This window comes from Clavelina lepadiformis, chromosome 9, assembly GCF_947623445.1.
Source record: "Clavelina lepadiformis chromosome 9, kaClaLepa1.1, whole genome shotgun sequence".
Classification (NCBI taxonomy): domain Eukaryota; kingdom Metazoa; phylum Chordata; class Ascidiacea; order Aplousobranchia; family Clavelinidae; genus Clavelina; species Clavelina lepadiformis.
Genome location: NC_135248.1, coordinates 383,388 through 399,308, shown reverse-complemented (window position 1 = coordinate 399,308; position 15,921 = coordinate 383,388). Strand labels below are relative to the sequence as shown.

The following is a 15,921-nucleotide window of genomic DNA, read 5'->3' as shown; positions in this document are numbered from 1 at the left end:
GAACAATAGAGTCAAGAGGAGGAAAATATTTATCAATCAAGTGTTTTCCTTCATGTTACAACCGCTATCAATGTGTTAAAGAACTAACTATATGTCTACGGTGTTTGGAGTGAACATTAAATCTGGCAAACAATAGAAAAACCATCTGTATACAAAATATATACAGTGCTTCCTTGATTGTCTGTAACTTGTTTAACCAGCATTAACCAGATCCATTTGAAATGTAGCAACTTACATCCTTTCTAAATAATGAACCTGATAACATACCATGGCACTGCCATTCCTGCTCACTAAGTTCCCTGCAATTCAACGCGTGTTCCCAAAGTGAACTGTTAGAGCTTTTCCCCAAAATCATTTCAAGTCTATCTCTAGGACCCTAACACTTTAAATGAAATATATTCCCAACCTGAATTAGACCATATTGTTGGGTTCAAAAATGGGGACTGGGTAAAACCTGGACACGACGCAATCCGCGGATCGTCCATGGACGGTTGAAAATGGACGATTTTTGCGTAAGCGTCCATGGACGCTTTTACGCAAAACCGACGTTTTCCCTTAATCGTCCATGGACGGTTGTTGAAATAGGCTTAAATCAGTTGTTTTGCAACAAAGCGTCCATGGGTGGTTTTTAGGATAAGTTTAAAGCAGTGGTTTCGAGATCGTCCATGGACACTTGAAAATGGACGATTTTTGCGTAAGCGTCCATGGACGATTTTAGGATAACTTTAAATAGCGGATATGAGGAGAAAACCGTCCATGGACGATTTTAGGATAAGCTTAAATAGTGCATATGATGGAAGTGTCCATGGACGGTTTTGGGATAGGCTGAAATAGTGGATTTGATGAAGTGTCCATGGACTGTTTTAGGATAAGCTTAAATAGTGCATATGATGAAAGTGTCCATGGACGATTTTAGGATAAGCTTAAATAGCGAATATGATGAAAGTGTCCATGGACAGTTATGGGATAGGCTTAAATAGTGGATATGATGTAGGCTAGTGTCCATGGACTGTTACGAGATAGGCTTAAAAAGCGTCCATGGACAGTTATGGGATAGGCTTAAATAGTGGACATGATGTAGGCTAGTGTTCATGGACTGTTTTGAGATAGGCTTAAAAAGCGTCCTTGGACTGTTACGAGATAGGCTTAAAAAGTGTCCATGGACTGTTTTGAGATAGGCTTAAAAAGCGTCCTTGGACTGTTTTGAGATAGGCTTAAAAAGCGTCCATGGACGATTTTAGGATAAGCTTAAATAGCGAATATGATGAAAGTGTCCACGGACAGTTATGGGATAGGCTTAAATAGTGGATATGATGTCAGCATCCAAGCATGGACAGTTTTGGGGTCATATGCAGAAATGATGGGACATGCAAAGACGTCCATGGGTTTTGGGATAGACTTAAATGATGTATTTTGGATAAACGTCCATTTAAGGGTTTTGGGATCTAGGTTTAAAATTAAATAATGGACATTGGAAAAACGTCCATGGACGGTTTTGGGATGGGCTTAAAAAGCATCCATGGACGATTTTTGTTATAAGATGAGCTGACAGAGTGACAGGAGAGAAGTGACCATCATCGTCAATCCAGTAAAAACTCACTCAGTATTTGAATGTGAACGCGGGGGAGGAATATAATTAATTGGGCGTACAATGGCTATTCTTTCATAATGTAGCACAGGGGATTTCTCACCCAAGAACAGCAAACTTTCCAATCGGGGTCTGAATAAAGTCCAATTCCAAAAACGTTTTAAATTATGTGATTAAACATTTTAACCGAGTTGTTTTCATCATCACTCAAGCTTAATGTGTTAAATTGTACATATTTTACTATAACTGTGAGCAGGGTAACACTTAATCTCGATTTTATTTCTTCATATTTTGCTTAAAATTGATTATCTTCACTTTCTCGTAAAACACAAAAATTTGTATTAATCCTTTTATTCCTTTTTGCAGGTGCTGCAAAAATATTCCTGCGACAAATGCTCTATTAATGGAACACAATTCTGATGAACCCATCGACAACAAAGACTGCATTCAATCTGAAAAAACAATATAGACAATTAAATCTTGTAAAGTGATCTCTTGTAAAGCAAAGAGGTGAACAGACAGCACTTTTCGTGTAAAAGATGCTGCAGCAAATGCAATATTTGCTGCGGTAAAGGTTACTTGTTCGCAACAGATGCTACAATTGCTATTAAGGAGTAATTAACATGTGTTTTTTGAACATATACTTTTTAAAATTTTAACTAATCACACGAAAAGTACTGAGTACCGGGACTGACTGTAATTTCTTGAAAAAAGTAATTCGGTACTATAGTACCGCAGTACTGCCCACCTATGCTTGAGCATAGCAAAAAGTTTTAAATTTGGGCAATATGATGTAAAAACCAATAAAAAATATGTCACAATCAAAATTGCACAAAGGCTAGCTAGTCATGCGAAGAACCGGCGATAGAGATTATCATGGTCGTGTTGAAGTATCAAGCTAAAAGTGAAAAGTTCAAAATTTGGCCTAGACCACAGTAAAACTGAAAACAAACTTCCCCAAAATCTGATATCTGCCCTTGCCCAGTTCGAAATAGTTTCACTACACGAGTAAAATAGTTGCAACTTATAATACCTACGAAACTGTATGCAATGATGGTTAAATCTGCCCAAGTTAATATATTATATGATGAGCAAGGTTTACCCATTCTGTCTTTTGCTGGTCAACTTCAGATGGGTCTTGATTGTGGCATATATTGCAAAAGCTCAGCAATACATCATAGTCTGCAAAATGAAATAAATCTATCTGCATTTTTACATTAAAATCATTTGTTGTGAAAACAGAAACAAAATAACAGAAGTATACAGTTTTTAAAAATATTTAGTTAACAAATTTAAGACCAACAATGTGCCAGTTACAAATACAACAACAAACAAAATAGTTAATCTGTTTAAAGTCTGGTTAAAAATGTTGGTCGTTTTCCTATAAATCTCTTTTACATTAACTTTGTACATAAGTATGGTTTAGTGCTCTTCTGGAAATGTATGTGGTATAGTTCAACGACCTTAAACAACAACAAGGTTATAACATGCTACAAATACTGCAGTTCTAATTTAAACCCCAACAGCCTCTCACCGGTGGAATCAAGCAGTAAATTGCCAAAGTCCATGCGATAATTTTTGCAGGTCTCGCTGTCAGTATCGAAATCGATCTGTTCCTCGCAAGAACTTTCATTAAGGATTCTTTGAGCTTCCTGCAATATGCAACTTATTGATAGAAAAGCTATTTTTTACAATTCATTAAAATCCAATTTGATTTTAGGAATATACACGATTACACAGTGTGATGTCAAATAGTGATATATATACTAATTAGTGATATATATACTAATAATAATAGTGATTATATACTTAATCTTCACAAATTTGAATTCATCCTTTCTAAAAATACCTTTAAAGCAAGTGGGCCACAATTCAAACCGTCTTGTTGCCTTTCATGTTTTCTTTGCTGAAACATCCATTTATCCCAAGTGCCACGAAAACATTTGCCATTAGCACGTAAAAATGATCTAAAATACACTTACAATATCAGAATAATATATATTCAGATCAGTAATGTTACATCTAGATCAGAATAATAACAACAATTTACAGTAAAGACATATAAATAAAAAAGTTGGTCATGCCACGAAATAACTACTCAAAATTTTCAACCGTCCATGGATTGTGTCGTGTCCAGCTTTTACCCGGTGCTGTCCATAATTTACGCCTATCCAGCTTATATATGCCTATAACTGTATCACTTTAGCCTAACCCAAAACCGTCCATGGACGTTTTTCCAATACCCATCATTTAATTTTAAACCTAGATCCCAAAACCCTTAAATGGACGTTTATCCAAAATACATCATTCAAGTCTATCCCAAAACCCATTGACGTCTTTGCATGTCCCATCATTTCTGCATATGACCCCAAAACTGTCCATGCTTGGATGCTGACATCATATCCACTATTTAAGCCTATCCCATAACTGTCCATGGACACTTTCATCATATTCGCTATTTAAGCTTATCCTAAAATCGTCCATGGACGCTTTTTAAGCCTATCTCAAAACAGTCCAAGAACGCTTTTTAAGCCTATCTCAAAACAGTCCATGGACACTTTTTAAGCCTATCTCGTAACAGTCCAAGGACGCTTTTTAAGCCTATCTCAAAACAGTCCATGGACACTAGCCTACATCATGTCCACTATTTAAGCCTATCCCATAACTGTCCATGGACACTTTCATCATATTCGCTATTTAAGCTTATCCTAAAATCGTCCATGGACACTTTCATCATATGCACTATTTAAGCTTATCCTAAAACAGTCCATGGACACTTCATCAAATCCACTATTTCAGCCTATCCCAAAACCGTCCATGGACACTTCCATCATATGCACTATTTAAGCTTATCCTAAAATCGTCCATGGACGTTTTTCTCCTCATATCCGCTATTTAAACTTATCCTAAAATCGTCCATTTTCAAGTGTCCATGGACGATCTCGAAACCACTGCTTTAAACTTATCCTAAAAACCACCCATGGACGCTTTGTTGCAAAACAACTGATTTAAGCCTATTTCAACAACCGTCCATGGACGATTAAGGGAAAACGTCGGTTTTGCGTAAAAGCGTCCATGGACGCTTACGCAAAAATCGTCCATTTTCAACCGTCCATGGACGATCCGCGGATTGCGTCGTGTCCAGCTTTTACCCAGTGCCCCAATAACATTTTCACAACTATGAATATTAATATAAGATCACTGGCACACCCGGACCACTTTAGAAAATTGGAAGCACTTGTAGGAAATTCCAGCATACGACTTGGCATAATATCAGTAAATGGAACTTGGTTTGCCAAAAACCAAACCGGAGAATTCCAAAATCTTGATGGTTATGTTTTCGTTTAAAATCCCAGAATTGGTTCTATTGTTGGTGGTGTGGGCCTATATGTAAAAAACGGAATTCTCATATCTAACAAGACATGACCTAACCCTAATGAATGTAAATGTTTATGAGTCCCTCTTTATAGACATTAAAATAAATTGCAAAACAGTGACAATTAGCACCATGTATAGGAACACAAAGCAAGATTCCCAATCAAACTCTGACTTACTAATGACTGCTACCTAATCCGCTCCATGGAAATCATTAATAAATCAAAAAACCCTTGCATTATGATGGGAGATTTAAATTGTGACTTGCTTGATGAATAATGACTCCAATCCCAACATTAGCTCGTTTGTAGATATGTTTGAAAATTTCTTCCACCCAGTAATCAATAAACCTACACGAATTGCCAATTCATCTGCAACAGTCTTAGATCACATATATGTACAAATGTTTCTCATTCACAAAAAGAAAGAGCAATAATAGTGGAAGGAATTAATACTTTAACTGTTAATATATTCGCGACCACCTGCGTCAGCATAATGTTTTCGTTCCCCGCATTGAAGGTGAAAAATAAAATGAGTGAAAGTCAAACTGTGTAATTACACTGGACAACAATTTACAACTTATTTTTTATTCCTCGCTCATTTCAAGTTTACCTAGACTAATTTTGCAATGCTGAATCCAAATCTGGTCTTAGATTTTTTCTAACACGTCACGTTTTTGAGATATGATATATGTTCACAACAACCCATAACTGTGATTTTGGCTAATTTTGGCTGAGCGGAACAAAACATTACATGTAATCAACCCAGTAATTTCTATTGAAAATAACAGTATTATCATACTGCACAATTTAACACGACCCAGGATAATTAAATCAGACAAAAATAACATTATATTCCCTCAAAAGTGCTTTATACACTTGCTCTTTCGAGTATGTTCAGTGTCAGTTTCACGCTGAAGAAACCAGCAGTAGTCCCCCATCATGTTTGGGTTAAATCGACCTCTATACCGCGATTCCATCACAGAGATGTCTTGGTGAAATCTTTCCCCATGCTCGTCGCTCACATCACCCAGGTTTGGCGGGAAAAATTCCAAGTGTGAATGAAGAAAATGCAGTTTAACCGACATTCTGCAGCCCATTTCGCGGTATGATTCCAGCAAATTGTCCACTAGTTCCGAGTAATTTTCTGCCCTGTACTTCCCAAGAAAATTTTGTACAATCTGTACAAATGCATTCCAGGCTTTTAATTCAATTGAATTAAGCTTGGATGGAAATACTGGGTCACGGATCAAATCACGTATTTGGGGGCCAACAAATATTCCAGCTCTCAGTTTAGCATCACTTGGTATTGCACCAAATTTTTCTTTTATATGCAGGAATCCATCTCCATTGAAATCCATTGCCTTCACAAATTGTTTGATCAGGCCCAGTTTAATGTGAAGTGGTGGCAAGTACACTTTGCTCGGATCAATTAGGGGTTGGCACTTAACATTATATCTTCCAACAATGTAGTCCGTTCTCATTGGCCATTCAGTTGTGTCATAGTGGTTTGCATCGTCTCGACTGTCCCACAAACAGAGAAAGCACATATGCTTGGTGTAACCCAACTGCAATCCGAGCAAAAGTGACACAACTTTAAGGTCTCCACATATGTTCCCCCCTACCCCTACCCCCCCCCCCCCCCCCCCTCTATAGTCATGGCCAAGAACATTCAAGAATGCATTAATTGTGAAAAGATAGAACATTGAATTTACAAAATAATGTCAATATTAATCTTACATAACATGCATTGTGACATAATATGACCAAAAATTCGCTGGGAAAGAAAATTGCACAATACCTTGTACTGTAGAACCTTATAATATAGTGCCAATCAATGCAAAATCCGAATTTCGTGAATTTTCATATCTTGAAAACCTGACGTGATAGACCAATTCTGATTTCAGATTTGGAATCAGCGTCCCAAAGTTAGTCTAGGCAGTTTATTTTCATTTGAGGAATAATTTTGCTGTTGTCCAGTGTTATGCACGAGGGTGAACTTCCATTACGTCTGAGCATTTTTGCGCACCGCAGTTGTCACTTTTGGTTGTTTGCGCACTCAACATCTTGCTGAAAACCACCGTACTCTGCAGACTGGCGCACCGGCAATTTGTGCATTTTTTAAAAAATGGTTTGGAGCACATATGGGGAATTCCCATATACAAATGGTGATTGAACTAACAATTTGAGACTTTTCAGTAGGGTCTTCTTTGCATCAGTGGCTCTAACTTACACAATCGTGTTCTTTGAGCTTTTCAGGTGTGTCTTGAAAAACCAAAACTATTTATAATCTTTTTTAACTTACCAATACTTAACAAAAAGTTTAGGTTATTGCATCTTTATTATTGATGGTGGCTTAACTGTGTTAACCCAGTATAGGAAAAAAGTAGACCACTGTATGAAAGTACTCTAGGAGTTAACTTTATTAACTCGGCAGAAGCAGATTTCGCAAAGCATCAGTTTCCATCGTCGATCTAAACCTACCTTTATCGTTAGGTAGCGAAAAGGCATCATGTCCATTGGCCAATGAAAGTACATTGTATTTTAGCTTATTTATTTGTATCAGTTCGAAAGTAGTACATTCAAAAATCAAATAAAATGTGTCAAAACCAATCGCACAACGGCTAGCTATGTAACCTGGGAAAGAGCGATAATTAATGAATCATCGACCAGTTTAATTCGTGCAAAAACTTTTCTTAGTCCGAAATTACCATTTATGATGTCATGCCACACCAAAAGTATTTCTGTTGATTTTTAATCGATGCGAAAAAGGATTCAGCACTAACCTGCCTGCACTAAGTTGGGAAATAGTCGATTATCGCGCAAAACATTTACTTTAGGGTTCAATTTAACACATCTTTGGGTTTAGTGTCTGTGCTCGGCGAAATATACAATAAACGATACAATACTATTCTTACACAAACATCTTAAATAATTTATTGGCTTAGGGGATTTCCCAAATCTCTTGTTTGCACCAATGTTTTTGGGATATTTTTATATCTGTAGATTTAAATAGCTTCCAACTTGTGTTTTTCTAAGACAATAAGTTTAATAAAAAGCTTCGGTCAGACATTTTCTAATAAAAATGTCCAACTTATCTTTCATGCAGGATGCGTTCATGTGTCAAATGGCAGGTAATAGCAGGGCTAGGCTTCCTTCCATTAGATATATTTTTCAAAATTAGTATAACTTCAGTATTTCTTGGCAATTTATTTTAAGCTGCTGAGCCATGGCCTGAAGACGCGTCACTCTTTCGACCACCTGAGGGTGGTCAGATTTTAATCGGAGAAAATGCCCTTTCGCTTGGTGTTGAGGTCTACCTGAGAATGTGTGAATGCTCATTCAAGGTTTGTATCATAGCCAAAGCCCGCTGTTCATTTATTCATTTTTTACCATAGAAATAAAGCTTCAGACAAATTTCTTGCCTTGGCACATCCACCAAACCATTTTAACTAAATTATTATTTTTGACCAAATGATTTTGATTGAAATTGGAATTACTTTTATAAGAAGATATCCAATTTAATTTAAATTTTGTTTAAAGCAAAACATGTTTATAGCTTGCATTGCAACTAGTTCTCTTTCAACCTAAATGCACTAATTTACATCAGTTTAAATTTCAAGTTTAAACTGTTTGCAACTTCTTTGATTTGCTCCTGAAATGCACGAGAGACTAAATTGTTTCCACTTAGGTAGTGACCTGTACAAATGCCGAGTTTATGGCCCCATCTGGGAAGCTCCCTGTTTTACTTTGTGGCAAGTTTGTGATCTCGGAGCCAACCCCAGTTATCAATTTCATGAAACAGAAGGTGGAAGTTTTTTTTCAACGATGCCAGCAGAAGATTTTGCCCCAAAATAACTGATAACTTCTTGTTTCAGGGAATTTCGTTGAGCAAAGATTTACCAGAAAGTGAACAACGTGATTTGAAAGCTTACATTGAAATGATCAACAACATTCTTATTCCCGCTGAGCTCTTTGTGACCTGGGCCCATGAAGAAACTCTTACACAGGTCAATTAAAATTAAATCTACTTTTCCTTGCACACATCAAGCTTAATATGAAATAATTTTCCAAAGATGTTTTACTGCGATCAAACAATGAAATATTTTATGACACTTGAATAATGTCGTATTATTTGTTCAGCGACCATGGAAATGCACACGAGGCATTGTTTTGTGTTAAACCTTGTTGCCTGATGTTTCTTGTGATAATAATGTTGTTGTAAGCGATGATTATCATGATGCTGATTAATTATTATATAGTATTATAAACAAAAGTAAAATTCACTTGGATACAATTTCTTGGGAACCTTTTCAAACACTACGATGGTTTATGAAGGAAGTGTGAAAATGTGATCTTTTTGCTTCACCCAGATAACTTCTGTTCGTTATGGTAGTCCCTATCCGTGGCCACTCAATAAAATCTTGTGTTGGAGAAAGAAGCAAGAAATGTTGACATACCTTGAAGCTGTTGGCTGGGGGAAAGATCAAAGGTCACTTGCAACAGTTCAGGAGGAATTGAAGCGGTGTTGCCAGGCCCTTGCACAAAAACTGGCAAATAAAAAATTCTTCTTCGGACAAAAGTGAGTTACATTTTACAAACTTTTCAATGCTTAACATCTGATGATGTTTTTCTGAGCAGGCCAACCGAACTCGATGCGTTAGTGTTTGGACACCTCTACACTTTGCTGACAACCAAGCTACCAGACAACAGGATGGCTGAAACTGTGCAGAGTTTTCAGAATTTGGTTTCTTTTTGTAAAAATATTGAAAAGCAGTATTTTGGCCACAAGACATGATTGTAAACTCTCATTAAAATTAGACTCTGTATTGCATTTATTTTCGAGAGCTTGTTATTTGCTCACTATAGTTTGTATGCGAATACCTGCCACCCGAATTTCAACTTGATTGTTGGCTCACTTGGGACTATGTTATGGGACTATGCTATCAGCAAGAACTCAGCCTTAGGCCCTGCCTGATTATTGTGGATAAACTTAGTTTGAGCTACACGTGAGCTACGATATGAACTACCATGAAGTACTATCCTAGTTGAAATACATTCAATTTGAATTTAGTGTTTCAGTTGCGGCGGTCAATTTAGTCGCTGGGATGAAAGCTCTTATGTTCTAATGCAAAGCTGCCTGAACTGCAAACAAAACCAGACAGACAGGGTTAGGTGTATTAATTTATTCACGCAATTGACCCTGCGTTGGATGCAATTCTAGGCCAACAATCCGCGCATTCCTTCGCAACTGGTCCAGTTATTGCTGAACCTAGACATAAAATTCCGTTAAAAAGTTGTCAAAATCCTGGCTAGCGTTAGCGTTAGATAAAGTTCTGGGTTCAGTTGGTAATTGTGACATCGCTGCAAAGCTCAGTCCCGAAAGATGGAAATAACATCATCACCCACAGAGTATATGACCTAATAAAAGGCAGTTTCATTCAATGTGCATTACCTTTCATTTCACCCTTTTGGTTGACAATGACGCCGGCGTTATCCTCAAAATATAAAATTTGTCCATTTTTTCTCCGAATCGACTTTGACTGACGGATAATGACGGCGGGGTGCACTTTCTTCCTTAACTCAGGTTTTCCCTTTTTAACGGTTGCCAGGACGATATCGCCCACACCGGCCGCGGGGAGTCGATTCAGTCGACCTTTGATTCCTTTCACCGCGATGATGTAAAGATTTTTGGCTCCTGAGAAGAAAAAAAATTAAATTTCATAGAAATACCATCGCACTCAGATTCAGTTCTTCATCAAAGGAATTCAGCCCCGAAAGATGGAAAAATATGAATCATCATCGTGCGACACATCGTCATGTGTTTGTAAAGTCAGACAATGAGGTTGCAGGGGCAGATTCACTGGGCCGAAACAAATTACTGCTAACTTATCACACCGACGTGAGACAATTAAAATCACATCAATGCCCAATGTGGCATTGAAGGTCAGAAAACATGGAACAAAGCACACAGACAACAAGCTCGGTTTGTTTGTGTGACTAGGAATGGTGGTTAAGGTGCACAAGGGATGCGTTTCACTAAGACACCATTTCTCAAACTGTATTCCGCAAAACAAATCATTTCTCCAGTCCATAATATGAGTTTCTGTGTGTACTAGCAATTGAATTGAGTTATTATGGTGGAACAATGATGATTCCTCACGTTTGCATTAATCTAATTACAATGTGACGTAATGCAAAGTCAAAAATGCCAATAAAGACGTTACAAACAAAAAACTAAGGTCTAGAAATCGCATTCCGGCGGTAGGGTGGGTGCCACATATATGGGTGGACCGTATATTGCACACCTCTCAAGTACAGGAGTTGATTGAATGCCCGAGCAGGCATTGGGTTGTCAACTTTCTGTTTTTGAGCAGGCTCATTCCTTTCATTGAATATATAAAGGTAAAATGCAGTGGTTGCCGCTTTGTAAGCCCACCTTGCGATTTTGGGCATGATAAGCGGGAAGTGAGTTTTCGTTACTCCAGTGCAATGACGATACACAAATACCTTACTAACAGGCAAGTTTGTTTTCTTTATTCAGCAACGTTTATTTAAACACATTTCTGTATCACTGCACAAAATTATAATAAAACAATTAAGCCGCACATAACTGAGATTGTGATGAAACAGCTGAAATTAAAAATTAACCAAAATGTAAAAGGTGAACAAAAAATTCGCTTGGTTTGATTTCATTTGACTTGAATTACACTGTGCTAAAAATATTTTATCACCCGTGACAAAAGGTTTTTGTTATTTGACCGTTTTTCGAAACTGCGCTTATAAAACGGGCTCTGGCTTATGAAGTGGAATATTTTACTACGGGAACAAATAGAGTAAATCGGGACTACATTATGTTGGACTTTATAAGCGGGTGGGCCTATAAAGCGGCGAACACTGTATTAACTGCATTTGTTTTGTAACATTAATTTATTATGTTTGAAAAACTATCTATATTTCTGAACATGGTTATATCCAAGATGTTTTTGGGTGGAATCCCTACTCTAACGACCCTGCAAATAAGCCTTAGTGTTCTGTGGCTAAAAAAGTTTGAGAAATGCTGCACTAGGATCCCAGCTAACACAGCAATAGTTCCAGCAGCAATACCATTTCAATAAACCATCATTTGGTAGATACAAAAGCGAGTCACCATAAGTAAGAACAAACGATCAAAGAAACCAAAATTTAAAACAGAAAATTTTATCCAGAGAAGACATTCCTCACACAAAATTCTACTCCAACATTCCCACAGGTTAAAATGAAATAAAACATAAACTTTGTAGAGTGTGGGTTACTGGTCTAGATCAGGGGCGACGAACCTATCTGCTGTCGCGGTCCGTACAACTTTTTCATAACAACTAGCATTCAAGTGCAACCACTTTATTCCGCAGGTTTTTAGCTGCTCCTGTGGCCACAAAAAATAAATCTGTTGAGTGCGGCAATATATTGAAGACATACTGCTGCCACTCAATCTTGCTATCAGCTTTTGATATCGCATTGCGCAAAGATTAGAAACAGGTCAAAGAAAGTTCAAAACTGCTGGTCTTGACATAATGCTTCGCCATGCAAGAGCGGTTTGTCGCATAGTTGTCACCTCTGATCTAGACCAAATATTCTAAATGTCGAAGGCCAATATGAGAGACACACAACAACTTTGATGGTTGGAAAGCTTGCATTTTAGCACAGGAAGACTTAAACCAAAAAAATTAGGGTCTGTTTTACACCTCGTTTTACGTCACGCTAGCACTAAAACTGGACATTCCGTTAATTACAGTAACCCAACAACTACCTTGCTAAGAAAACTTTTTTGTGTAAGCGCAGCAATACGATATTCAAATAAAGATTCTGGTACATAGGAAAGAATCACTTGACATCAGGTCACATGAATGACATAACTCAACCAGAAAAGCCAAATCTGATATTTGCTTGTAAGCCAGAAATCTAATTGGTATCAAACAATCTTTCTATAATTTACGAAACACAGCAAAAACAGAACGTGGATCCCAGCAATTTTTAAGTTAAAATCCAAAGGTACGATTTACTTCTAGTATCACTGAGTGCCAAGTGCGCAAGTTATTTTCCTCACCTGTATTATCGGCGCAGTTAATCACGGCACCCACCGGCAACCCGAGGGTGATGCGAAATTTTCCGCCAGCTGCTCCTCCACGTCCTATAAAATAAAGAATCCAATTATTACCGTGATTAGCAAGTTTGGGTTGTTTGGGGCCTCTTTCGCTTTCGCACTCCCATATCAGCCCGACTCGAAAGTACGGCAGTTTTTGAAGAGAAATTGTACCCGCATGCACCGAGGCCTTAATTCTCTGTCTATTTATTATAAATTGGTGTTCCAACAACCAGTTTTTTTGTTTGTTCAATATGAATGGGCGTGAGGAGTAAAATATTCGGTGCGCATGTAGAATCTCCTGCATGCAGGTGGCACGCATTCCAGATATCAGGATCGCGTACGAAGGAATTATTACCTCATTATTCTTTCCAATTCAGGCCTTCAATTAGGAGTGTAAGAGCACAAGAGTACCCCTTTGTCTGTGTTTAGCTGGTTTATACTGAAGTAATTTATGTAATACTTTTAATATTAGTGTTCAATGGTTGCTGAACACTTTGAAAATCAAGAAAAACTGACAACTATCCCATCTCTTCACATTTCCACCCGATTAAAACCGATACAGCAGACCCCAAAACACTGACTTACCTCGCTTCGACATGTTCAAGCTGCAAAAAGACCCCAAATACCTGATCTTTCTAAATCTTGCTGTTCGCTTTGCCCACTAGGATGCGCTAAACTATCAATATTTTTAATGAAGTGGAAGTGTCATTTATTCATTTTATTTTTCATCTTCAATGTGGGAGACGAAAAAATTTTGCTGACGCAGGTGGTCGCAAACATATTAGTTAGTTATCGACAACAATTTCCATAAATTGGACAGAAAAATCTGACAAGGCCTTAAGGCAAAAACGTGCATTACGGACCAATCATAGAATGTAAAAATGGGGTGAAATGTTATTAGCGTCAGCACGGTCACCAAACCCAAATTACAAACACATTATTAATATATAATTCACCACAAGAACACACTCGCTATTTGAAACCCTCACTAACCCAACTTGTTTTAACCCTCACCCTAAGTAACTTTTCCAATTCTCGCCAACCCAAATAGTGTTAACCCTAACCCTAAGTAATTTTTCTATTTATCGCCAATTCGACTGGTCTTAACCCTAAGTAACTTTTTTCAACTCCCGCTAACACAACTGGTCTTAAACCTAACCTTTAGCAGCTTTCACAATTTTGACTAATTCAGAATGCTTAAACCTAAAAGCACTATTTTTACCAATAGCATCAACCTCAAAATCCGTAACCTTAAAGTCACTTTTTTTAACAATTAAAAAACTGTTACATCACAATCCCATGTAAGTTAGGCCTAATACTTCGCTTGGAAAAGAGAAAAGAAAACAATAAGACACTACTTGAGGAAAATCTATTCCTTCAATAAACTACGACATCAGGAACATCAAAGAAATAAATGAAAACACAAAGGAATTTTTACAAAAAAATTTATTGTCAAAGATTCATTCAACATTCTTTACTCTTCTCTGTGCCAGTCAGATCAATTCCGCCACCTGGCTCTGAATTTGCTTCGCGGATTTGTTCCTGCACAAAGGCAGGGCGCCCTGTTCCGAAGCAACCCCTCATGAAAAATCTCTTTCCATTCTTTATTTGGTCATGAAAATCCCCCGTAACTTCTGCTTTGTCATCTTTTGACAATTGCCTTCGACTTTTGTTGAACACCAAATGGTAAAACACAGTTAATGCCAATATTATCTTACTCAAATAACATGCAAAGAGCCAGTTTCTTTGCAACTTACACATGCTTTCACGTCCGCTGTGAAAACTGATGTTCGGTGCGGCATGTAGCCTACTAGATGAGGAAAGCACACCTGGGTCAGTGTATATACATTTTCGAAACATGGTCGCGGTGATTTTTTGGCCCTTGGGTACGGCGCGTTTGCAGACATGTTGCTGTGCCTTTCCGGCATGGAAACTTGTGGCTTGTTTCCCTCGACACTCATACTTGGGTCTACCACTAATATTGCTGGAACATTTCCTTTTTCAGTCGATAAAAAGCGAGTCAAATTTTAGGCAGTTCGAAAACTCGATACTCAAAATACGCGTAGCCAATTACAACTTCCAACGGTAGCCTATGTTTGAGTTGAGTACTGAAAAATAAATCTTAAAATTAAATATTAATTAAACGTCTCCAGCACTCCAAACTCGGAAACTCCCCTCCTCCTGTGTCCTGACTCCCGTGGCGATCTTCCATTGCGAGCTCGAAATCGAGGCCTATCTCTCAAAAAGTATTCTTCGAAACTCAAAAAGTTTTAACCCCAAAATCGAAATTTCAAACGGCTTTAACTCGTTCGTTTTTAAAAGCAAAACGGTTCAAATTTACTTATGTTGATGATCGTGAAAGTGTGCGTCGGCAACCCGAGTTTGGTTGAGTTTCGTCGAGTAGAATTTGTGATAGGGCACTTTGTGTTTCAAAACTAACCCGTGTTCAGATTCCTCAATGATTTCGATATAGGTCGACCCGATTTCTACAAGCAGAGTCGTCAAAATTTAAAATAGAATCTTTGCACCTTGACATTACCTGCACTTATTCTTGTCCTAAAGCTTGTCCTCCGTCCTTAAGGACGTTTCCTTCCGCCATGAAATTAAAAAGGTACAGAGTGTCGGGGTGAAATCGTCAGCGTTAGGACTTCTTTGACAGCCGCATCTGGAAATAGGTTCCACTTCAAAAAGAGTTAGGTTTTGGTGTGAAAACAACAAAGTCTAAAATAACATTGAGCGACGCAGGAAGCAATAAATTGAGGAATTACTTGTCGGGATTTTGTGTTTTCGGCAAATATTAAGCCATATCAGTATAAAATAAAGGTAATATTTTT

The 15,921-nt window shown here is 37.7% G+C and overlaps 3 protein-coding genes across 4 annotated transcripts; 1 reads left to right on the top strand and 2 right to left on the bottom strand.

The window, feature by feature from the left end:
• Positions 1 to 1,923: 1,923 nt before the first annotated feature.
• On the bottom strand, positions 1,924 to 3,639 carry LOC143470863 (uncharacterized). The gene is made up of 4 exons (XM_076969149.1): positions 3,438 to 3,639; positions 3,123 to 3,240; positions 2,691 to 2,770; positions 1,924 to 2,040 (listed from the first exon to the last, which is right to left on the bottom strand). Exons 1-4 carry the CDS (start codon positions 3,501 to 3,503, stop codon positions 1,939 to 1,941), a joined length of 366 nt encoding a protein of 121 aa, XP_076825264.1. The 5' UTR covers positions 3,504 to 3,639; the 3' UTR covers positions 1,924 to 1,938.
• Positions 3,640 to 7,955: 4,316 nt separating this feature from the next.
• Positions 7,956 to 9,796, top strand: LOC143470721 (metaxin-2-like). Of its 2 annotated transcripts, XM_076968986.1 has the most exons (6): positions 7,956 to 8,096; positions 8,182 to 8,309; positions 8,654 to 8,770; positions 8,841 to 8,972; positions 9,336 to 9,544; positions 9,604 to 9,796. In XM_076968986.1, exons 1-6 carry the CDS (start codon positions 8,048 to 8,050, stop codon positions 9,758 to 9,760), a joined length of 792 nt encoding a protein of 263 aa, XP_076825101.1. In that variant the 5' UTR covers positions 7,956 to 8,047; the 3' UTR covers positions 9,761 to 9,796. The 2 variants fall into 2 exon arrangements, with proteins under 2 accessions (XP_076825101.1, XP_076825102.1); XM_076968987.1 differs by lacking the exon at positions 8,654 to 8,770.
• A 337-nt stretch (positions 9,797 to 10,133) lies between these two features.
• LOC143470722 (large ribosomal subunit protein uL14) lies at positions 10,134 to 13,739 on the bottom strand. The gene is made up of 4 exons (XM_076968989.1): positions 13,673 to 13,739; positions 13,049 to 13,132; positions 10,418 to 10,660; positions 10,134 to 10,234 (listed from the first exon to the last, which is right to left on the bottom strand). The coding sequence occupies exons 1-4, from the start codon at positions 13,683 to 13,685 to the stop codon at positions 10,152 to 10,154; spliced, it is 423 nt and encodes a 140-aa protein (XP_076825104.1). The 5' UTR covers positions 13,686 to 13,739; the 3' UTR covers positions 10,134 to 10,151.
• Between the last annotated feature and the right edge of the window lie 2,182 nt (positions 13,740 to 15,921).

Coding starts and splice junctions, on each gene's coding strand:
- LOC143470722 (XM_076968989.1), bottom strand. Junction 10,661..13,048: donor TAACTGCGCCGATAATACAG/GTGAGGAAAATA, acceptor TTTTCTTCTCAG/GAGCCAAAAATCTTTACATC. Junction 10,235..10,417: donor CCAAAAGGGTGAAATGAAAG/GTAATGCACATT, acceptor TTTTATGTCTAG/GTTCAGCAATAACTGGACCA.
- LOC143470863 (XM_076969149.1), bottom strand. CDS start 3,503: ATGTTTCAGCAAAGAAAACATGAAAGGCAACAAGACGGTTTGAATTGT. Junction 3,241..3,437: donor GTGGCCCACTTGCTTTAAAG/GTATTTTTAGAA, acceptor TGCATATTGCAG/GAAGCTCAAAGAATCCTTAA. Junction 2,041..2,690: donor ACCAGCAAAAGACAGAATGG/GTAAACCTTGCT, acceptor TTGTTTTTTCAG/ATTGAATGCAGTCTTTGTTG.
- LOC143470721 (XM_076968986.1), top strand. CDS start 8,048: ATGTCCAACTTATCTTTCATGCAGGATGCGTTCATGTGTCAAATGGCA. Junction 8,097..8,181: donor GTTCATGTGTCAAATGGCAG/GTAATAGCAGGG, acceptor ATTTATTTTAAG/CTGCTGAGCCATGGCCTGAA. Junction 8,771..8,840: donor TCAATTTCATGAAACAGAAG/GTGGAAGTTTTT, acceptor TTCTTGTTTCAG/GGAATTTCGTTGAGCAAAGA.